The sequence below is a fragment of the Toxotes jaculatrix genome, chromosome 5 (genome assembly GCF_017976425.1).
Source record: "Toxotes jaculatrix isolate fToxJac2 chromosome 5, fToxJac2.pri, whole genome shotgun sequence".
Lineage (NCBI taxonomy): Eukaryota > Metazoa > Chordata > Actinopteri > Toxotidae > Toxotes > Toxotes jaculatrix.
Window position 1 is genome coordinate 21,218,948 of NC_054398.1, and position 24,314 is coordinate 21,243,261.

General features: G+C 39.3%; 1 protein-coding gene across 1 annotated transcript in view; it reads left to right on the forward strand.

Annotated features, from left to right (window-relative positions):
• Positions 1-510: 510 nt before the first annotated feature.
• Positions 511-24,314, forward strand: part of kcnq1.2 (potassium voltage-gated channel, KQT-like subfamily, member 1.2) — a 153,897-nt gene continuing 130,093 nt past the window's right edge. Inside the window, exons 1-7 of the mRNA XM_041038396.1 lie at positions 511-625; positions 2,920-3,606; positions 16,782-16,872; positions 21,426-21,552; positions 21,771-21,849; positions 21,942-22,038; positions 23,545-23,685. Of these exons, the coding sequence (XP_040894330.1) occupies positions 3,104-3,606; positions 16,782-16,872; positions 21,426-21,552; positions 21,771-21,849; positions 21,942-22,038; positions 23,545-23,685 (1,038 nt within the window). The 5' untranslated portion in view covers positions 511-625; positions 2,920-3,103. The remainder of the gene's footprint in view (positions 626-2,919; positions 3,607-16,781; positions 16,873-21,425; positions 21,553-21,770; positions 21,850-21,941; positions 22,039-23,544; positions 23,686-24,314) is intronic.

The window sequence follows — 24,314 nt, forward strand, 5'->3', positions numbered from 1 at the left end:
GTTGTTGTTTTTTTTAATTTACCTCCATTATACCACTATTATCACTAATTAATTTGCTGCCATTCATTACCATAATTGCCAACATATGGTTGTAATTTATTTGCTAAACAAACATTTGCCATAGTGTACAGGCTTCTTGGTGAGAGACACCTAATTGTAAACAGCACTTGTTAGTGCACGTATTCCTAAATAAAGTTTTGTTTCAACCAAAAAGGTCGAACATTAGCTGGTTCAGTACGGTACTACTATCTAATTTTGCATCCTGAGTACTTGGTAATAATAGAAAGGTTCCAGGGTACCACTTTGTTCGCTCACGAGGTGATTACAAACTTTTCCCTAACCCTTGAACGCACCATGTGTCTAGGCACAAGCTGCGATGCACTTCAAAGGGACAGGTCCTGCAGGAGGCAGCCGATTGAAGACTTGTGCTTTCACTGTTTTTTCGATGTTAGCTATGTTTTCGAGCGCTGGAAGATAATCTCTGACTTATGTAATGAAGTTTATTTATAACCGGATCTTGTTTTCATAAAAAGCAAAAACAGACGAACTTGTTGCCTGGCTTCAGAGATAATTACATTATTATTTGCCGCCGATAACAACTTGAGATGTGTTTTTGGAGTAAAAGGTAAGATTTGACACATTATTTTGACACATGATTTTGTTGTTTAATTCTTTAAGGTCTCAGCTGCCAACAGTAGCGTTCAGCATTAAATGATGCAAATATTGACTTAACATTTGCTTGATGATGCAGCTTCATTAAACAGACCCTAACCTTTTTTTTTTTTGACTGAGTTAAGTTCAGCTGATGAAAAGAGGAAAATTCTTCTTCTTCTTATTATTATTATTTTAGGGAACAGAATCGCAATGTTCTTAATTTATTTTAACCCACATGAGGTCATTTAGTTTGTGTTATGGGTCCCATGCCAGGGTCGGTTCAATTTAACGGAAAGTCACACAATACTCTGTAACTGTAGAGTCCCACTGCAGCCTATGCATGTCTGACAGTTCATTGTGTGTCTCATGACTGTGTAGTTTTAAAGGTAGAAACTCTATCTACAGGGAGACAGCAGCACATGTGGTTCTTGTCATCAGTTCATCCACAGTTGAGGACAGATATGGACGAGGGTGGCTGCCTCCAATTAGCCTACCTCACTTGTCCGATGAGACTTTTTCCGATCCACTTAGGCAGCATCCGGCCATCTATCACACTACCTGGTTCAGTTTCTTTCCAGAGAAGATACTGAGCAACCTACTTACATTTGATACACTAATTTACTGAATATAAGTCCGACAGAAAAAGGGGCAGATGGAAAGTTTTGTTTTCAAATTTTCATGCTGTCCAGTCTTAGTTAAAGATTCATTACCATTTGCAGACATGATAAATTTATATTACACACAATATTTAGGATGATTTCCTGATTTGCAGCTCCCTTTGCACAAATTGGACAGTAAACGTCCTGCTTCTCTACATCTACTGTACATCTTCTCCTGTTATTGGCTTTATAAATTTAATTGGTGAAGCTAGTAATAGCTATTAATCACTTGGACTCACATAATTAATGTCCTTACACCTATTTTCAAAGGCAAACAGTGGCGACTTTGACAGTTTAGGCTCATCAACATGCAGTGTTTTTTGTTGACGCTTGAATTTGTGTCCTTAAATAATGTGCTTGACTTTAACTTTAAAGACTGTAACTGTAAGGCCAAAAAAAACTTTGAAATAAGTGAAAGACAATCTGCAAAACAGTCGTTCACATGGCTGCAACTATCCATGGCTTTAATCAGTCTAATTTTTGTCGGGTTGCATGTTGATTAAGCTGCTGTGATGTGACATGTTTCTTGAAGGTCATATTATATCTGTAGTGGCTTAAAATTTGTTGTAGGCTGGTAAACATGCTGGATTATTTTCTCTAAATGTTAGCAGGGTGCATTCTGTGCATTTGTTTTTTTTTACCGACCTAGATGTGAAACTAGGCAGGTTTTGACATTTATTGCTGCTGAAACAAGATGCTGTTGTTACAATGGAAAGTCATCAGAGAGGGAAAGCTGGCGGAAATGGACTTGTGTGTTGACCTGTGACTGCCACATTAACCTCCATATGATTCTGTTCTGGGAATATTACGTAGCTGTTACGCTTTTATTAAATTCGCAGGTCACAAGTCACAGTGTAATAGCCCATAACCATTTGCAGAAGTTCACAGAAATGTCACTAAGATTTCTAAGAAAAGGCAATCTCCTCTTTTTTTCCTTCTCTTTTTTTAACTTCAAAAACCTGCCATGGTTCTCTACATTTGCAGATATATCTTAGAGCCAGAAGTAGGACTGTTACACAATGAAAAGCCCTAATTAGCATCAGTGACCTAAGCACAACTGGTCTCTGATCCACATATGGCTTCAGTTCAAAAGTGACATGCTGAAGGGAACCACCTTTAGTATCTGCCAGATTCTTACTTGATGACATTTGTGAAGTGAGAATATTTTTTTCTGCTATTCTTACAGAGCCAGATATTTATGAGGAAACCACAAAGTATTCATTTTTCTCCATTAAGATTGTTCACATAAAGATAGCCAGTCACTTCCAGTCAATCTCACAATCTCAAAACTCTCAACCTTTGAATGTGTTTTTTGATCATTTTCACCCATTTACTGCTTCAAGCACATAAAAACTTTCAGAATTGTTTGGAGACACTTTTTTTTTTAGCTGTAAAAATAATCTTGAAAAGAAATGCAGGTTGAAAACATAACAGATTTATTTGTATAAAAGCAGAGTGGTGGTGGGTCGGCACACTAAGCTTTACAGAGTCCACAGCTGGTGTTTTTCATGACAGATGTTAAATTAACAAGGTCATTGCTAGTAGAGGGGAAGGCTTACTTTTAGTCATACTATCTCCATGACTCATGTCACTTCTTCCACTGCAGGTATGGACACACATGCAGCTCAGCAGAGAGTGGTCTTGTCTGCTGCGGGTAGCTAGCCATGCCTAGCTAGGTGTCTTACCCTGCTGGGCTCTACCCTTCTACCCTTGGTCATAACCTCCAGAGCTTCCCAGGACTTTGAAGTCTCCCTTGACCCTCTCTGAACTGGACCATCCCACAGGGCATCATGGGGGAAAGGCGGGCACGCTCCTTCCACATGACGTGCCACGTGCAGCGCGACTATGGCAACAGGCTGGGGAGCTCCTTCATAGGTTGCAGTCCCAATGGATATGCCAGCACGAGCCTCAGCCTCAGCTTGGACCAGGAGATAGATGCTGATCTTGCAGCCTCCACTGGCACTACTACAACCACTAGTACTGCTCTACGGGCTCCTGCACCTGACAGAAGCCACTACTCTCCTGTTTCACTGGAACTGGACCCCGCAGCGGTGAATAATGGATCAGGCATTCCCTGCTGTCCGCCAGCAGATACAAAGGACCCAGCGCTGCAGATGATACACAGCCAGCCCTCTATCACCTCTGTCCCGCCACCTCTTCCTCGTTCGAGCTGGCTGCATCATCATCAAAAGGATTTCCAGAGCCCTTACATCAAGACTAGCATGCAGGGGGATGTTTACAACTTCCTAGAGAGACCTGCTGGACTGAAATGCTTCCTCTACCACTTCCTTGTGTGAGTACCTGTCTGGTTCTGTGCATACTCATTTCAATACAGACTTCAGGTCAGTTTGGCAACAGTGCGGAATGAGTAGACATCCTTACAGATGAGCATAGACATTGAATTAAAGTAAAGAAACTCAGGAAACTCGTGGAAAACAATCTCCCTGAACACAATGCAAAATAAAGTCTTCAGCACTTCATTAAAAGAGCAACAGGAACCTTTGTGAAATGTATCTGGTATGTACAAACTTTGGGAAACTAAATAAATCTAATCATGATGAGGCTTAACATTTATATCAGTGCTAAAAGCAGTTAAAAATTCAGCAAACAGACAAGTTGAGTGTCTGACTAAGGCGACACAAGTCGCCTGTGTGGTGTCTCCAGTCCCTCTCTTCTTAATTACATCTTGTGCAGCTCCTTCCAGTATTAGGTTCTGGTTCCCAGTAACAAAAGGAGAGGTGTCTGTGGCCTGCTGGCTGTCTGCGGTTGTTTTAAGATAGCCCAACAGAAGCAGGTCAGTGTGATCTGGTCAACCACACCTCTGGCCTTGATGAGCTTGGCCTTTTCTGCTCTTCCTTACAGTCAACAAATCAGCAACCTCATGCATGAAACATGGAACTGCCTTCTTGATGTTGCTAACCTGACCTACTAGAGGAGCACACTGACCCACAGTTAAAACATAACTTACTTGAATCATTTTGTTCTTGACTGTCACTTAAGAACACTCTTTCCTTTGTTGGTGTTTATATGCTTGGACTGTGATAAAGCTAGAGGGTTTTAGCATGGTGTAATGATTGGAGAAGACCACACTGCATACTTTGGGTAGGGGAATGTGTTTTGGTGTTAGACACATAAAGTTTAGTGTTTCATTTCACTTTATTCAAATATTATGGAAAATAAATAAAGATAAAGATGAAGATAAAGTGTAAATATGTTAAATAAATAGTTGAAAAAAATTATAAAAACACAGAAATCTCATAAATTTCATCCTATCAATTTATTCATGGCTAGCAAGTGCATTTTAATTCATGGGGAACAATAATGCACTGTAGCAGTTACCTTTTTGCAAAAATACAAACAAAACTCTTAGAAATAAATTTCATGGCCAAGACTACCCGCTAACATGTGACTAAAGGATCTTCCATGATCTCTGAAGTATCCCACAATTTAGTCCCAGATGTCATAGTAAGCCCTGAGCCCATGGATTTAGACCAGATTAGATGAAAATATGAATGATAATAATAGAAGTTCAGTTGAAAGGCCTCTACTGAACTCTGTTTACATTCAGCTGAATCATAGAATGGGTCAAAAGAGATTTTCTTTTTTTTTTTTTTTTAGAAAGAAGTTAATTTTTACTCTGTTTTGGGGTAATGGCAGTCTGAATGCTAAAAAGATCTGTGTTTTAAGGAATTCTTTTTTGTGTTTCACCCCTACAGCCACACTGGACTGTAATTTATAATATAATAATTTAATTTTCCTCATGGTTACACTATATACATTTGGTTTGTGCTCAGTAAAAACACACTAATACAACAGCCAACCCTGTTACTAACTCACTTTGAAAGGGTGTTGGGAGGATCATTGTTGCTGCTGCTGCTATAGTTACACATGCATGCTAAACCGCACCATTAATTAGCTGAGAGGCGGATTCCATATACCATGTTGTGTCTAAGGACACCTGGGCCCTGGACAGTGCAGTAAATAATCTTATTCATGTCCTGAGGGCCAAAGGACTCCAACACATTTGGTCAAATGACTTTCGTCAAGGTCACTCACTGATGGGTTTTAAGTAAAATCCTTTTATATATAAACCCTATGAATGAAACAACAAATCACATACTGTATAAAGACCTTCTGGCATGTGAAAACACCACAGCAGCCAATACACCTGAGTAGTATGTTTCCGTGAGGTTTTATCCAAAGCAGCTGCCTAATTATTATCCTATAAGTATTTATGTCCAACCCTTATTGTGTAGGTACATATGGGACTGACTGTAATCACTAGTAACAGAAAATGTTTAAACTTAATTTTTGAGTTGTTCTTTATGTAATAATGCTTTCCAAATAAGGCTTGCAGTTGTGTGACCTTTTGCAAGAGCACAAGTTCAACTTTGACGTCTTTTTACATCCTGTTCACATTTGCGTTTTTGTATGCAGAAACACCTCCACTGCCGTCACATGTAAAAAATATATTTTCTCATAAATTACAGTTAAGGATGAACTTTAAAGCCACAAAAGTTTAAAATCTTCTGGGAATCTCAGAAATTCAAGTTGTGAGTGGCCAGTGGTCCCGCAAATTATCAACGTGTCTGTGTCCAAGAAATATTGTAAGGATGAGACATATAGTGCATGGTCATCATTCCTTTTTCTGCCTACATGTTCACAGCATGGTACACAGTATCTCACTCTTGGGTCATGACTCAGCACTTAGGCACCTCTGGCCAAGAAGGTACTTCAGCTTAGTTGATTTAATCATTTAAACGACTAAGGCTAATGTCTATAGCAGGCATTTTAAATAGAGGGTACATCCACCACTTTTCAGCTCTGTCTGTGTGAAATGAATGGAAACACTGCAGAGATTCTCCATATGTTTGTGTGTTTTGTGTACCTTGCATTGCTAATAATCCATCCCAGCAGTAATTGAGGCTCTAATGTTCTCCCCTCACAGAGGAAAGAGAACCTGAGCCCGTCCTTCATTTAATATTAAACCCTTCTGACTGATCCCTGCTGACACTCCTTTAAGTAACTCTTACTTGTCGATGGCTATCGCTGTTGGCCATCTATTCTCTTGTCCTCTTTAGAGATTGGCAGGGGAGAAGGGACGCATAAAGGGCCGTATGCAGCACTCACGACAGCCCTAATAGGTCTGCTCTACATTAGGATGACACACACGCACACACAAACACACACACACACACAGGTGGTTGCTTTATTCATCACTGCCTTTATTGTGCTGAAGCCAGGATCATCAGCGGTTCCCCAACTGCCACCAATTTCAGCATACACAGCACAGTTTGTATGTAGACGCAGGCATGCAGCTAACATCACACATATACAGAAAAATATGGTTGGACTGCAGCATACAGTGAAGGAAAATACACAAACACATGGGCTCATAAAGGCTTATATGTCCGAAAATGCACCCGTCAGCACTCCATCTGGCTGTTTCAGAACATCTGTCCAATCAACAGGTACCATAATAGGATAACACACAGCATCTGCAGAATTGCAGACATTTGACACAGAGGAAATCATGTACAATGTGTACATACTATAAGTGTATTGGATATATGGATGTTGAACATATGTCCTTGAAGTAGGCCTTTCTGTTGTAGTTTATAGATGTGACAGATTTGAAAGTTGGTGTATATGCAGATGATTTTATAGATTATAAAAAATAGAAGTTGCTGAAAGATGATAGGTTGTACTAATATTCAGTAATTTCTATTTCTTGTAAGGAGCAAAACCCACTAAAAATTATTTTAAACCCAAACAGATATAACTCTTTCATGTGTTTTTGTGATTACCTTGACATGGTTAAAACTCAAGTTGTTGGACAGACAGGGAATATGTAGCCTTTAAAATGCTTTAAAACATTTTATTGTGATATTTTAAACTTTAGATAAAGTGCTGTACAGAAATCATCATAATTATTTAATGAAGGATTAAATCTCAGATAAGTGATTAAAAAGTAAATAATTGAATGAAACTTAAGTAGACACAGTTTCAGTTTCCGTTGCCGACTTTAATTCGTGGTCCTCAAGGACAATTCTCTATCCTCTCGATGGTAACAAAAAAAAAAAAACACTGAATAGTTCATTTAAACTATATTTAATGAAATGCACTAAGTATATTAAATGTCACATTTGTCCAATCCCAGAGCAGGCAGACAGAAAGAAAAACATACAAGCACATTCCACGCTAATGACGACAGAGTTTGTGAGAGTGGGTATATATCCCTTTGACTCAGCACAGCATTTGTGGACATGTGTCCGAAAAGAGTCTTATGCAATGGCATGCAGACTCACCAGCACGCAGACAACCTGGGGCAACGATCCCCTTCACGTTTGGGCCACTCCCTCTGAGTCTTTTACATAACCAAAGGGAATAAACATTTATGTCCTCATGATTACCAAATGCCCTTCTCAGACTGCAAGCAGATTACAACCATACCTCTCGGTCCTCTTATCCTCCATGTCTAACATCGGTTTCTTACATCGTGTTGCGATACAGAAGAAAACCTCTAAGTACATTTGTGACAAAAATGTTTAAGCTAAAACAGGCAAGAAAACAAGAGCTCAAGGATCTGGCTGTTAAAAACAACCCTTTTTTTAAATTATGTGTGTTTGTAATCCAAATGTTATTATCTGGTAAAGGTCATTTTCACAATAACGTCATTATACCACCAGCAGTGTGCCGTGGAGAAAGCATAGCACCTGTTTATCCTCGTGAAAACACAGTGGGCCAGATGTTGTCTGGAATACTTGGTTTTGTTGTGTATTTTTATATCTGGGCAGATTATTGAAATGGCTATAGTGAATCCCCAGCTTCCAGGCTTTCCCCTCCATCTATGTGGAAAGGGCAGAAAGGAAACCTCTTGTTGGATATCTGCTTACAAGAGATTACTGAAAGAATGAAGTGTACTGTGAGGGTCACTTCCATTTCTCAGTAGTAACTGATGTGCTCTGGGAAATATCTTTTTAATGCAATTTTCTTCTGCAGTTGGAGACTTTAACTTCAAAATGGCACGTCCAACATTTAAAATCAAATGGAACATTTTTGCCAGCATCTTGCCACCAAAGACATGCCTGTCAGCTACACATACACTCATGTTCATCAACTTGCCAGCGATGCTATTATTTCTCACTTAGTAGGGTCAGAGATGATGTCCTCACTTATCTTGTTTTGTCCCGCCAATACTCTAAACCTCAAAGATATTATGTTTGATATGATATAAAACAGAGAAAGCAGGAAATGTTTATATTTGAGAGGCTGAATGCAGCATTTTCCCATTTTTATATAAAAAGATTATTTAAATTATTAAATATCAAAATAATTACAGATTATTTTGCTGCCACTTAACTAATTGTTGCAGTCTGAAAAAATGTTTTTATTTTACTCCTTCCTAACATGACTAATTGATCCAACAGCACAATCATTTGACTAAGTTGACTCAGGTGTGTCTCAGGGTCGAGTAGGCCAGGTTGTTTAAAACTGACCCAACCATCCCTACAATGTCCTGGCCTTTGAATGGTGGTTTGATATTTGAACAGGTTTTTAAACCGTTGCCCCTGTTGTAACTGTGTTCTTTACAATGGTGTGTAAACAACTGAATTTAACCGAGAAGCTTAGGGTATTACCCTTTGGTAATGCATGTTACTGATGCTGAATATGACATATATTTGTTGAAGATGCTGGTTATGAATGACACTGCTACTGTTGCCTGATACCCCTCTTAACCTTTTCATTCATCTTGCCCTCCAACCTGTAAGGAGATTTACATCTATTTTCCAAGTATTTGGTGGACAAGATGATAGCTAAGCCAGGATGGAATATCCATGTTTGTGGCTGGTGGCTGATGTGGTGTAATCCACCCTAAGCTCTTCCATGGATGGGAAGGGGAGGGGGCTCAGTAAAGAGCTAGCAATTATGTCCAGGATAATTTGCATGCTTTTGGCTTGAAGTTTGTGCTTGTCAAAGTCACAAGCTCTTTTTTTCATGTCATGTCTATGAAGCAGCTACAGAATGGAGAGGTGTTTAGCCCAAACATTAAGAGAAATCTCAGTGTTTCACAAATATGTAAACATAATTTAAGTGAATTTAAGTGTCCAAATTCACATGGAACCGATTTATAATGAGAGCACAAATATGCAGACAGTATGTACAAAATTTATACTTTGATTTGACACAGGTGGATACTGGGCCAGACATTTGGCTAAGATGTTATATGAGAAGCCATAGCAGTGGTATCACCTGTAAACTGAGCAGTCCTACAGCAGCATAGGCTTAGCATTGCCAACATAAACAAACCGCTTTACTGTAAAACATACATTTTATACAAACTTTACAAAAGAGACAAGTTTAAATGGAAATGTGATAAGATCAGATCTGATTTATGCCCTTGGCTAAGACTGTCCATCAAGCTAGTACCCATTCTCGCTTAAATTGTGGATATGAGAATGCAGGAATGTGTTTCTGTATTTTTTTTTCTCAGCGAATAAAAGAAACAGAGAAAACTCATCACTGCTAGAGAGAGATTGACTGGGAAACTGGGCGGGGCTTTGGGTCACTATTTGAAGGCGGAACTTTAGACATCTGTAACTGCAGTAAAAAAAAAAATGGCCGACACTACACCTGGTGCCTTAGTGTCAGGCTTTGGCTGAGAGGAAAGTGAGTGATTTTGGTGAAGGTAAGTGGATGTAAGATCGTAACTCTGGAGTTATATTTAAGATGCTGTTGAGGTTGGTTGTTTGCTGGTTTGCAAGACTGAGCTGGGGCTTACATTGAAAACTGAAAACACTGTCGGATTGTGAGAAAAACTTTTCCTAGCACAAAATGTAGTCTTTGTATAAGCTGATTGTGGAATTGTGTAACCTTTGTTTTTAGTTTTGTGGTAATATTGGCCTTGGAGAATTATACTAGCAGTTGCTAGTTAGCATAAATAACACTGTTTCCTGAATAGTGCTGATCAGCATGCTAACTCAGAAGTGCAACATGCTAAATAGCAATTGCTAGTTAGCATATTGCACTTTTCAGTTAGCATGCTATTTATGCTAAATAGCAGTGGTTATTTAGCATAAACTGCACTGTTTCCTGAGTAGTGCTGGCTAGCATGCTAATGGCCTTGTGAGGCCTGGTTGTTTTGAACGTATGCTTGGTAATGTTGGGTATGTTTCAGTTGTTTGATGGAGGACTTGATGGGTTTGCTTGGATAAGACTTGACTTGCCTTCATTCATACACTCAGCTACATAAAAGAGTGACTTAATCAAATGTAGGGATATAATACTATTTACTGTATTCCCTCAGCTCTCTGCATCCTAGCACACCTGAGCTAGCCATAGCTCTCTGGTAAAAATGCGGCACCAGCCAAATGTAGCTTAGCTTAAGCAGATACAATGTGGATACCTTGGTTGTTAAATTAATTGATTATTTACATACTGTTTACATTACATGGATGAAGTTATCAAACAGTCAGAAGAAGTTTAGAGGAATGTCAAAGGTATGTTTGGGTAGGGATAGAGAATGTTGTGACCTGCCAGACAGTTCAACAGATTTATAATAAAACAACCTGATGTCCACTGCTGAGCAGGGGTGTGCGATATGACGATATTAGATCGTGAAGGATTAGAAAGTGTTGACGATCTGCCAGAGGAGAGAGATCGTATTATCGTCTATAGGGCACATCCTATTAATTGCAGCTATATTCTTGCGCACAGACGCACGAAAAGTTTTTTTTTCCTTGGGCAACAGCCCGCTTCACGTAAACATGACCAACCAATCATGGCGAAGTACGAGCAGTGCTGATCGACCGATCAGGCAAATAGCTCGTTTATTTGTTTTCGTGGAGCTGGGGCTTCTGGGAAACGCATCGGGTTCCCTTCGTTCATTTAGAGAATAAATATAAACTCGTGAAACAGAGAAGTATCGTCACGTAATCCATGGATTTCAACAATGTAACTCTATTCTGAATACTATCTTTTTAAACTGTAACTGTAATGGAATACAGTTACTCATGATTTGTACTCTGAATAAGTAACGCCGTTACATGTATTCCGTTACTCCCCAACACTGCGTATGGAACTGGTTTGGGTTTTCTCCAAACGACAAAGCGCAAACACAACGAACCTCTTTAAGCACCTGAAGAGGCAGCATCCGAAACAATTTACTGAGAGCCAAGCAGCGAGGCCAACCATGCATCAGCCAGTGGTAACGGCTAAAGACATTACACAGAAACAACCAACTATAACACAAGCCTTTGATAAAAGCACGCCATATGAGAGAAGTAGCAAACGGTGGAGAGATGTGACTTTTTTATCTTTAGGGCTAAGTTTTTACAAAGAAAACAGTTTGGTTCTAAATTAACTTCACTGTAAAAATGAACTGTGATAAAATCGTGATCATGATTTTACCATTAAAAAATTGTGATGTGATATTTTTGCCATATCGCCCACCCCTACTGCTGAGTTGAATGAGATGAAGAGAATTTAAGGTTAGAACATCAATGATTAGTTGATGAATTGATTAGTTGAGCTTAAACATTTCTCAAACATGAGGATTTCCTTTCTTTATTTTTCATTTTTTACTGTCAAGTGATTATTTTGTATGTGTGTCTGTGGTGTGGGCACAGCGTAGAAAGTGTTATTGCATTCTCAATATATTAATGTGAATGGATTAATCTGCAAAAGTGAACATGTCCCATTCTTGTCACCCACACTTTTGAAATCACACTGTCCCTGCTGTCTGTATTTAGGTGATGCTTCCTAAGCTTATATTGCCTCAGTTTCATAGTTGATTGAGTAGAGGGTTTGGTGTGGCTCTGCGTTGTACTTACTTTAGTGAATCTGGGCAGATCTGCAGTCAGTAATACTCACTAAAGCCCCAGCTGTTTTGTTTTAATCAGATCCCAGGGGTTTTGGCCTGGCTAAATAAGGTTGGCTAATGTTTGTGAGTGACCCAGTCCTGTCTGCAGCAAACCTCTCCAGGGTGTCAGTTCAGAATGCTTTAGGATATGACATTAGGAAAATGCTAAATCACATGGTCTAGCTACTACCTGTAGACAGCCTGACTTAGCACACCACCTTAAAACAATGCACTCAAGGGTATGGTAGTAGTTTTCATTAGGGCTGTATGCTTTATATTGTTTTGTTTAATTTTGGGAATTTTTTATATGTCAAGAGACATTGGTGGCAAACTTGAAGCAATGCCAACTACAAGTATGACAGATTTGATTTTCTCAAACTCACAGTACCTAAAAATGAGTTGGGCTCTATATGTTCAATATGAAAAAAAATCTTGTGATTAGCCTGATCCTGATCCTGCTGATCTGCTTGAGACATGCCTAATGTGCACCAGTAAACTTTATGATATGCAGACTCCTACATTAAATACATAATTGGCTGGAGGCTTGTGCTGAATGGTCTGTCAAGTGAATTGTGACATTTATCCCACTGCTGGTACAGTATTTGGAATAACAGGGATATTGTAGAGCACTGTTATCCCTCCAAAACAAAACAAATGCCATAGTCCCATGCGCTAAAGGAAAAAAACACAGATTACATGACATTGTCAATGACCTACATGGCTATGACATCATATTTATGCTTACTCTAATAAGATTATCTCATTTCAACACAAGGGAAATGGGTTTTGAGTTGACTTTACCTGCCCTCGTCTTAACCTGCTCCCTCTGTCTGGTCTCCTTTCTCCCAAAAGGCTGGCAATGCTACTGCCTGAGAGCCTAGCAACAACGGATAACAAATTGTTGTTGCCATTGGCCAGTTGCTGCACACATCAGATCAGTGAATGTACAATGGCCCATCTTGCCACAGCAAAATACATGTCATAGTGGCAATGATTTTGATATTTGCCCTTTGTGATTGGTTCATGTGTGGTCAGTACGCACTGTATCTGCTTTTTGTGGAGTTGATTTCCACTGAGAATTAAGAATATCAGTAATTTTTTTTTTTATACAATATTTTCATTAATTTATTTATTTATAGCCAGCAGAACATTTGGCAAATCGATATACAGTTTGACTGTATATTGTCTGTTGTCTGTTGACAAAGGTGACAAAGGTTAGCACTGCACACTTGTATGAAAATCTTTGGAGGTTACTGCTGTAGTTGACTTATGGTTGATCAGCTGATGTCTTAATGAGTCACTGAGGCTGATGTGTGAAACGGCCAATAGTTGATCAGCCGATGAAAGTGTTCGGATGAATTTTGCTTTCTTTTTGTTCACATTAGTTGACTATAGATGGTTTATTTACGCATACTTTTCTTTACAACTGTTGTCTCACAAGACAAGTAAGTCACTCAAGAAGGGGAAAACACAGGCAAATACCACACTTCAGTCTTCACTGTGGTCTTTGTGTTCAGTAGCAATACTTATAAAAGCAGTCATTCATTAATGTTGTAGTGTAGAATCTTGCAGACGAATGTGAGCTGATGTACACAAAAGCAATTGAGTTTCAAATTATTAATTTCTTGACTTCTTATTCAGTCTTTATTTTAGAAATCTAAACTTTAAATTGAGCAGTAAGACTCCTTCAATACAACTAGCATATACATACCTCATTCTGGGTGACCCATCCTGTTCTTGTTTGACTTTACATGGTGCTCTGGGTGTTGAATGATTTGCTTTTAGTTAAAATGTACACTCCACAGAGGATTGGATTGGCTCTAAGCCTAGTTTTTAGTTGTCATACACATCTCAAATCCTTCAGTCCCATATGTTGAGGACACTACACTAAGGGCGTGTCTAACCATGAAATCTCATTGGCTACCCCGGGTGGCACTCCAGCATCCCAAGATGTGACTGGCTGATTTCAGAGTTTTAGGCCAGCATAAGACATGCTGTCCAGTAATGCCAAACCAAAATAACATCCTCACTATCACTCTGGGTTGAGTCTCTGTGCCTCACCCTGGTCACCCCAGTCAAAATGGCACGTACATGACACTGTACTAAATTGGAGGGGATGATGTCACCTCAGCTCACCCTCATGTTGATGACTGGCTTCCTTATAGGTCCAGGAATACACTCAGAACATTGTGCTCCTGTGTGTCTGTGTGTGTGTGTGTGTGTGTTTGAGAAGTAATCCACATAGGGTAAAATCACTGTCCCATCTGGCCAATGTGTCATAGTCTGTGTGTAAAGGGAATCCTCCTTTGGGAGTCTTACCCTCCGTCACCCCATCATCTGTCCTACGCTCATTCTACCACCTGACAGACCAGAAATGAGCAAGATCTTTTAAGCACAGCACACCCTCTACCCTTTTTCCTTAAATTAACTGGATCATATGGGTGTCTAATATACCTGTATGCTTCAAATGGGTGTCTGATTTAGTAAATTTTTTCTTTTTTGCATATACTCAATTAAGAAAGTACAGATCCAGTGTGGTAGCCCTGTGAAATCAGCATTTTACAAGTCTTTCCTTTCCGCTGTAATATATACATTTATGCTTTATTTTGTATGCTCCCTGAACAATAATAAACAACAGACACTTACATAACCCCTCCAGCATATGGCATGTAATCCAGCTTGTAGTACGCAGCATCATAATTCACCCTCTGCTGTGTTTTGAAAGTGAGCTCGATCGTGATGGTGGTGCATGCAAACACTCATGGTGTGTCATGTAAAAGCACTTAAAAGATGTGTTTCAGGGATTATTTCTGGCATGGTGAAAACACTCACAACTGATTCTGCTCTTAGTCCTGTAGGGTCAGGAAAGACCCAGCAAAGCCCCCCATGAGCCTCTTTTAAAAAAAACATTAGAATGAATAAATGAATAAGTTAATGGCCAGTGCAGTAGTTTAAAAAGTCAACACAGTTTTAAGTTAGTAAATGTCCCAAGTGAAAGTTAACAGTAGCCTGAACTAAGAGTGCTGAAGTAGCAAAAGAAAACGCAAAGTAAGCAAGTAAGGCTTAAAGGAACAGTATGTAAAATTTTGTGTTATCCAGTTATGATGCCAGTTGCAACTAACTAAATACCCCCTCCCCTCACCCCTCCCTTTACAAGTGTGTAGGAGAACCTACGGTGGCCTTCAGGTATTGTAGAAATGTGAAAGGCCTTCTTTAGACTCTGTGTGTATTTTATCTGTTCTGGTCTACTGTAGGAACATGGCCTTGCAACATAGCGGGCTCCATGGAAGATGACCAGCTCCCTATGTATATATGAAGGGCTCATTCTAAGCTGATGAAAACACAGTGGTTCTTAGTTTAAGGTGATTACGCTAATGAAAACATATTTATGAATATTATATGGGCAGAGGATGGGGGGTTATCTTTTATACTTGGGTATGTTTGTATCTATTTATGTAGATGTTTATGCACACTACTGTGTACAGTATCCATCATATAGTGTTTATATCACATGAATGTATGTATATAACTAAAAACTGAACAAAACAGAAAACAAGCAAATTTAATATTTCGACAAATGAATCAATGATGCAAAATAATTCTTAGTTGCAGCCTTACCTTCCTCCCCCTACTTTTACTTTTACTTCACTGTAGGTTTGCTGGTAGTGGATGTCCCACTCACGAGGCTATATTTGTAGACTATGTATATACACTGACAGATGGGCAGTCTCGTCGGAATGTCTCACTGTTGCTAGGAGACGTGGAAACATCCTGTTAACTGTTAATACAAGCAGATTGATGACAAAAAGAAAAACAGACAAAGCACTTTGACATTTATGTAGGACAGCTGACTAGTAAACAGCTTGCTTCTTTAAATTCGAAGGAAATATTATATGTGTTGCATGTCTCTCACAGAAAGGTGGTTTGTCTGCAGTAAAATGGTATTCAGCGGAAATGTCTGCTGTGTACAACAGTTGACTCTTAAAGAAAGCAGATTCCATTCTTTGTGACAGCTGCCATCCCCTGCACACAGATCTTGCCTTTTGATATCTTTTTATCTAGTCTCATTAGTTTCATTCATATGAAAACTGCCTGCACACTCTCAAAATCATTAAAGAGGCTCTAAAAAAAAGGTACATTTATGTGTAAAAAGTGACACTGTGGAGACATAAATGTGATATCAGACTATATAAAATATGATTACCCAAAAAGTGATATAAGCCCCTATACCCATTCTGGATCTAAATTCTAGATGTTTTATGATTTAATCTTCTTTTTTTATCCTTAAACATTTTTATTTACTCAGTTTTCCACAGATTTCTACTTTGTAGTTTTATGAAGTGTTTTATCCTGTGTTTCAGTTTCTCTGCTCCAAAACCAATTGCTGTAACTACAGAGAATGATTGATTGATTGATCCTTTTTTATTTCAGAATGTGGTACATAAAACTGAAAGTAATTAGGAAGATAACCACTTAAATATCCTAAAACAAAAGAATATTAAAGACAATAATGAAGTATTTCTGTTTTGTTACATTTGGTTACTGGAACCATGAGAGATATGTGGTGAGTGGAGATGACTGACTAAACACTCTGTCCCTCCCTACAGCTTCCTCATGGTCCTGGTGTGTCTAATCTTCAGTGTCTTGTCAACCATAGAGCAATATGCAGACTTTGCCACTGGAACCCTCTTCTGGATGGTGAGTAGTTTTGGTGTTCTGATACTCAAACAACCTAAATCCAAATCCATATTCATAATTCACTTGAGAATTATTGTAGATATAAGGTTGCATCAATAATAAAACCTGCTCTTATTGCCATAGTTCTACTGAAATGATGATGAACAGATGAAATCAATTATTTGGGTGTGACAGAGTTTTTATTTATTTATTTTTTGATAACTAGGATTTTTCAAGAAGATTCATAAACAGATGTCTAAGGCTACAATAGCTGCGCTGCAGTACCCTCCTGTATCCACATGATGGAGACAGAAGATCTTGGCTAGAAAGGCCCTTACCCGCCATCTTACACCTCAGCCCAGAGATATTACAAAGCTCAACAAGATTAATCACTTTCAGTATTGCAAGTCAGTCGACACCTGCCAGTTTGTATTACATTAACCCAAAGCACTTTATAGAAAGTAACGTACGTAGATTATTAGGGTAGGTAGGGTGGTAGGTTGAGGAGCCATTGTTTTTAAACTATTGTGATGACACTAGTTATGCAGAACCATTTGGCTCCACACAGACTGTACTTGCTGATACTTGCTGCTAAATTGACTTTTTTTTTGTGGCTTATTAGGCCATTAAGGCTGCTAAGTGATGCAATAAATCCAGGGCTTACAACAGGTAGAGAAAGTTATGGCTTCTGTTTGGAAACCCTACAAAGAGCTTGCATCATCCGTCTCTTGCCAGCACACTGCGAGTATAAATACACATGTAGCTACCGCATACTCGCGCACCGTTTACATAGACACTTACACAAAGGCTGCACATGCACGCTCACAAGAACACACACACGCACCACCTCCTGAGTCCCTGGGGGCAATCAGAGGACAGAGTGGACACTGTGTTCTGTAAACTTTTGGCCAGTGTCCTTTGAAGACCTACTATCACGGTTATTCATTTATTTATACCCAGGAAGAGCCAAATACTCTCTATCATTATCTCTAACTCTCTCTCCCCCCTGCCTTTCTTCTTTTCTGTCTCGCTCCTCCCTTCACTCTCCTTACACCTTTTTTTTTCTGTTGGTTCATTACTCAAGATACCAGCAGTTATCAGCCCCATAAAGACACAGAGGAAAATTGGAAAAAATGTCCACTTTTTTTTTTTTTTTTTTTTTGCCTTGTTTATTTATACACCTGGAGTGGTTCAGTGTGTGTGTGTATATATCTATACCTCTCTATATCTATACCTATCTGTCTATCTCTATCTATCTATGTATCTATATATAGACATATACATTATTTTTTTATAGATAGGTAGATAGTGCATGCTTTTGGTTCAATATTAATTGAGAGAGAATATCTTATCGCAGTGTGTGTCTGTGTGTTTGAGGGGGTGGAGTTGTGTGTGTGTGTGGTGTCATGGTGGCGTATACTGGTGGTAGCAACTATACTTAGAAAGTTCATGGTTAGCTGACATCTGTGAATCGCAGGCTGCTTGTTTTGGATGGCAGAGGGGACATTAGTCCTTGAGGATATTTGGCCTTCAGAGCAGCTGCCAAAGTAAAGCTAGCCAGACTGGGCAGGAGGCATAGAAGCGCACACACAAGTGGATCTTTGGATGGATCTCTTTTTTTTATCCTCTCTTCTGCTCAGGCCTTGTTCATCTCTTTCCTATTTTAAAAAATTTAATACATTTAATACGAACTATTCTTCTGTCCTCACCATTCCTGTACGTGTACAACTATGCAGCAAGCTGAACACACTTCCAGTAAAGCTGCATAGCTGCAGATCCTTAAAGTCTAAAAAGGCCATAAAATATACTGATCTTATTTTTGATCATAAAAGGTCTTAATTTTGAGTTGATGAAATCACATCCATCCACAGCATTTTGCATGACATTATTACTATTGTTCTTTGGTCATGACCAAGTCTGTTTTTTTTTTTTTTTTTTTTTTCATTTTGTTGTGTTTCGCTCAGTTGTCCACAGACTACCTACTGCTCTCTTGAATTCCCCATATTGATGATGCTAAGCTCAAACCCTTTGTTTCGTATTTCCAAATTTCTGTTGTCCAAATTAAGGATTTCAAGCAAATTGTATTTAAAAGCGCCCAAAGGTTTTGTAGGTGGGTTTTATTTTGAGTGATGCACACCAGAGGAACACATTCAGTATTTTGATTATTTGTTTTTCTGTCTGTTTGTCAGATGGTGATAAACTGAATACTGAGAGTAGATTACTGACATGTAATTATTTTGACAGGTGATTATCAGAGTACTCATGAGTGAATCTTACAAATTAGAAGAAAAAACACTGTTTTGTAATAGCTTTAATTCTGAGATATTAAATAACTAACCTCTCAGGAAACATGTGCAATTGAAATGGGATCGACATTATTGTCTGGAATCAAGCATTAATAACAAGATTGTGTACCTTCTCTGAGTTGCAAAAGCTTTGTAAAGCTCAGGTAAATCTAGATGTAATGAGTGACTTTATGTGTGTGTGCGTGTGTGCGCTTACATGCACCTTCTGTGTAGTGGGACACACAGATGAAGCAATCTAATCACATTTTCATCTGATACCGTAATTCCCAAGCAGCTCTCTGAATGAGCTTCATCCGCGTCTGGCTTGACGAGATTATCGCTGCGCGAACAGGCAGCTGTTTTCAGTAAACATGGAGTTGCCAGTTTCTGATACACACATACAAAAACACCCCAACATCTGGGTGACCCATTTTATGGAATTATTATGACTAATCCCTTCAAATTCCCCAAATTCATGCGTACCTTTGACTTTCAAATGTTACCCAGATGTCATAAGTACTAAGCTTGATGAACTGGGATTTTGTGGGCATTTTATGCTGGAGCTGATGTTTTGGTCTGACATTGGGGCAGTGTTTGTAAAAGTTTATTTGTTTGTTTTTTTTTTCTTTTAGAAAACATATGCAATAAACATTATAATCCCCCAGTTAGATAAGATAAGCAGAGGTTTTGTAAATAGGATTGAAGTATATAGGATTTGTCAGTGATATATTCAGCTTTGTCAAGTCCAGAATTCAGTGAACTGTTTAGATATTTGAAATCATTATGAAGTGCCATAGGGACACAGCAACAGTGGCAACAAGTCTGTTACTTAGTCTGTTACTAACCAACACAAACAATGAGACTCTGATTGGCCGGTCGGGTTCAACTGAAATGGATGTTATAGGTAGCCTGGTTCCAGACCTCTGAATCCCTGCCCACATCTCCGATTTGTTCTGCGATTCACATATGAATGAATGAAGTGAACCCACATGGTAATTCAGTCTGATTATCAGGCTATGTTATAGAGATTTACTGAACCATTTCTGCCTTTCTCTGTCTTCAATTCTGCCTCTTTTCTTCCCCTCTCTTTGTCTTCAACTCAATGACAGAAAATGAGCAATTCATGGAGCTGAATAAGGAGTATAGGAATCCCAGGCTAGATGACTCGAGCGCAAAATCTAAAGCTGTAAACATGGTTAATTAATGAATATGGGCAAACTGAAAATTTAGAAAGCAGTAAAAAGGATGTGTCCATCTGTTTTCCTCATCACTATGATGACCCAGATGGGGCCCTTATATTGGTATTCAAAATAAAGTTGTTTTCCACACTACTCTTGCAAAAGCATCACTAAGTTTACACATCAGTGCTTTTTCTCTTTGTGCCGATACTAGAGTGACACTTTTTGCCTTCCAGAATAGTGTCTGGTGTGATTGACTGGTCATTGTTTTTGGGCTCTGTGGTGCCGTGTTGTTGCAGCAGGGCTAATGGTATTAAGTTTCATAGAAGGGGTGGTCAGGGATCAGCCAGTTCAAGCAATCACCGAGATGGCCACCCACATGGCCGTAGATTTTAACTGACAGTACGGTGGCTAAATATTATGGATACATGGTGGCCAGGAAAGCAGTCTCCATCGGGCAGACTTAATTAGTTCATAGAGGAACACATGTATTCACATACTAGAAAAACAAAAGCACAATGGCACATAGTGGAGTGCACTTAAAAGCACCAACCTCAACAGATAAATAGGTGCACGATTATAGCTCAAAATCAAACCTTCAATTGTCATTTTTACATAACAAGTCTGTTTAACTGTCTTCAGGCAGCTACAGAAAGGTTTACATTTATGAAATCTTAACACCCAAGAATGATTATTTAGCTTTCTTATCTGTTAGAAGGGAGTGTGATTGCATTTCATTCTGCGGCTTCAATCGCTTAGCCATTGACCCTGTCTCAATATGAGCTGTCATCAGCCATGTTATCAACCTTCATCTTTCCTGCTGGGTGGTTTGGTGGTCTTGGTCCTAGTAGACCACCTCGGTGTCTCTCTTTCTCTATCTCACACACCTGTCATTACCCACCCGTATCATATCGTAAATCTTGATGATTGATTATAATGACCTTAATGCTTTTAGATTAGTGTTAATACACGGCACTGCGTTATCAATGCTTTTAGAAATGATACCTTATCTACTTCCACATCCTCCCGTCCTGTATGTGTTTCGCAATTATTGTCTCTGTACCAATGGATTAATGTAACCCTTGCTCTGTGTTTACTTTGTGCTTCACAGGAGATTGTGCTGGTGCTGTTCTTTGGCACAGAGTATGTGGTGCGGCTGTGGTCGGCAGGCTGCCGCAGCAAATATGCGGGCATCAAAGGACGTCTCCGCTTTATCAGGAAGCCCATATCAATCATAGGTGCACCTGGCATTTTCCTTTGTTCCCATTTAATACAAAGGATGTCATGAATTGTTCTTGTAGATCGTTCATGCAATGTAAGGCTTTACTTTAGTACAGTTTCACTGAAACTGAATTGATTGGAACCCTGATTTGATGACAATGAATTTGATTTCCCTTTCTTTCTATTTTTCTTTCTTTCTCGCTCTGTATCTCTCTTTTTTTTTTCTTTCTCACAGATTTGATAGTGGTTATCGCCTCAATCATTGTGCTCGGTGTAGGGTCCAATGGCCAAGTGTTTGCCACGTCTGCCATCAGGTACAGCAGTTATTTTGTCCTGAATTTTATTATTATAGCTAAAGAGGGATCAAAAGATGTTGAGACTGATGAGGCGCTGTTGTGTGCTGCAGGGGCATCCGTTTCCTCCAGATCTTGCGCATGCTACACGTGGATCGACAGGGAGGAACATGGAGGCTCCTAGGATCTGTGGTCTTTATTCATCGACAGGTGGGTTTAAAGTATTCAGGGTGATGCTGTATTTTATTGGTCTGTACCACACTAAGAACACAGAGACTGGTTCAAATGTCTGCTCTTAGTTGCATTTTTATATATTCTCTTGTCTTTTAGCACTTTTTAAAATCACATATCAGACAGATTAGAAGAGTAAAAAAAAAATCCAGTTACCCTTCTGTTGCGTCATTTAGCAGCAGTTTCTACTATAGGCTGCTTATGCAGAAGGCAGACAACCTGCTGTAATCCATACCATAGTTACAGCTTATTACAACAAATCCTGTGTGCACAGTCAGAAATGCATGAAGACATATGCACAAATAAGCCACAGCAGACCTGGCTTTATAAGGAGAAGAGAGATAGTCAAGGTTGCCTGTACTTTTTGTTTCATTGAATCCTGGTGCACTTGTTTTAGTATTTTCTCAGGCTGATACACAATGAAGTCACAGGATGTAATGTTCTTTTCTTAATCCCTGAAGTAGACAGTTCTTTGGTTATAGTCAAACCTCACATTCATGTCTCTTTGATCCATAAGGACAGGACTAATCACTGAAGATTGCGAGCAGAGGTCAAGAAAATAAATGTTAAGTTGAATCCAAGATGAGTCTAATGTGATTTGTTTCCATTTCCCTGTTGTCAGATGACCGCTTTATCAAATGATCTGCTCTGTTTAGTGGAAAAATATTGCTGGAGGTGTCCACCTGTTTTCACTGAGCTAGAGCTATGGTCCTGTTTCACATGGGTTTATGGGTTTCAGCCTCTAACAGAGCCCTATAGGTGAAGGCGACCAAGACCAAAAACTGTGCTCACTCCCTGCCAAGACACTTTCAAAGAAGCATCAAGCGTATAAATATACAAATGGACACATGTAACTGAGCCCCTCTCCACTTAACCTGACTCTTTAAGTTGCGGGTGGGTTATCAGTGCAGTCAGTGTCTTGTTCAATGGCACAAACCTGACTGATTGTAGACCATTCTATAGTAGTCGGCTATAATAACTACCACACCCAGTTTGTCCTTCCTGCCATACAGAATGTGGTGGGTGACCTATCTGACACAAAGCTGGTCTCAATAGCGCACAGCATGATGCAAACAATATTAGTTGTCAAGCAAGGGCTAAGCCCCATAAAACTCAGGAAAAGGACAAGCTAGTGCAAGTTAGTGTCTTCAGCACACGTGGACCACAGGGAAGAGCCAAACAGCATAATCATTCATGGATAAACCAACTTGATACCACTTGTTGTATACAGTAAGATGAAGGTTGACACTCATAGATCATTTGAAACGTCTGTGTCATAACATCTGGAAAAAAGAGATGATCAAAATACATCAGCCCTTTATAGCTGTCATCAACTACAGCTTTGTCAGAGAGCTACCCATAGTAAAAGAGTGCATTTTTGGTATTCAGTGTACAAATGGTCTTGGTATATTATTCACATGTGGTATATTCACTCATACAACATTTTCAAAGTATTGTTTTTAGTTGACTTCAGGTGTTTTTCAGGAGCTGATCACCACTCTGTACATTGGATTCCTGGGCCTGATTTTTTCCTCCTACTTTGTCTACTTGGCGGAGAAGGATGCTGTGGATGAGGAGGGCAAGACGGGCTTCTCCAGCTACGCCGATGCCTTGTGGTGGGGCGTGGTAAGGCAGTGAATCTAGAAAAAGAAATACATCATACTTTAGCCGAAAAGTATGATGGGATCCTTGAATGCTACTTGAATTCCCTAACATAGCTTACATACTTGGAAGGCCACATCACACGCATATCAAAAAAGATTCTTCTTTCTGAAGAGCTGTAACAACTTATCTGTACAATGCACTCTCAAGAGGAGTCTTAGCTGGAAAAATGGAAATGGCTGGCCTCTCTAGTTAGACCAATTATAAACCTCCTTGTGTTTTTTTTTTTTCATTCTCTTCATTGGTTCTTCATGCAGCATGCATGTGTTGGTGTAACACTTAACACAGAAGCAGGTGTGTTGATGTTTTTCGTGAGCAGAGCTGGTTTTGCCGAGTTCCCTCTGTGCGGAGGCTCAGGTTTCCAGAGCAGTTAATTAAACATTTGAATTGAAAGCACGGAGTAATGAGAAACCTATGGCAGCCTTGTGCAGGGGATCAGTGTGCCACAAAGAGACGGTAATAAACCATTCACCTCTGAGCTCTTTGGCTCAAAGAACTTTTAAAGCACCAATATAAAGTGTCAGTTCCCTTAATTAAAACTTTAATTGTGGGATTACTACCTTTATGTAACGAAGGTTAGAGGGGTCACAGTT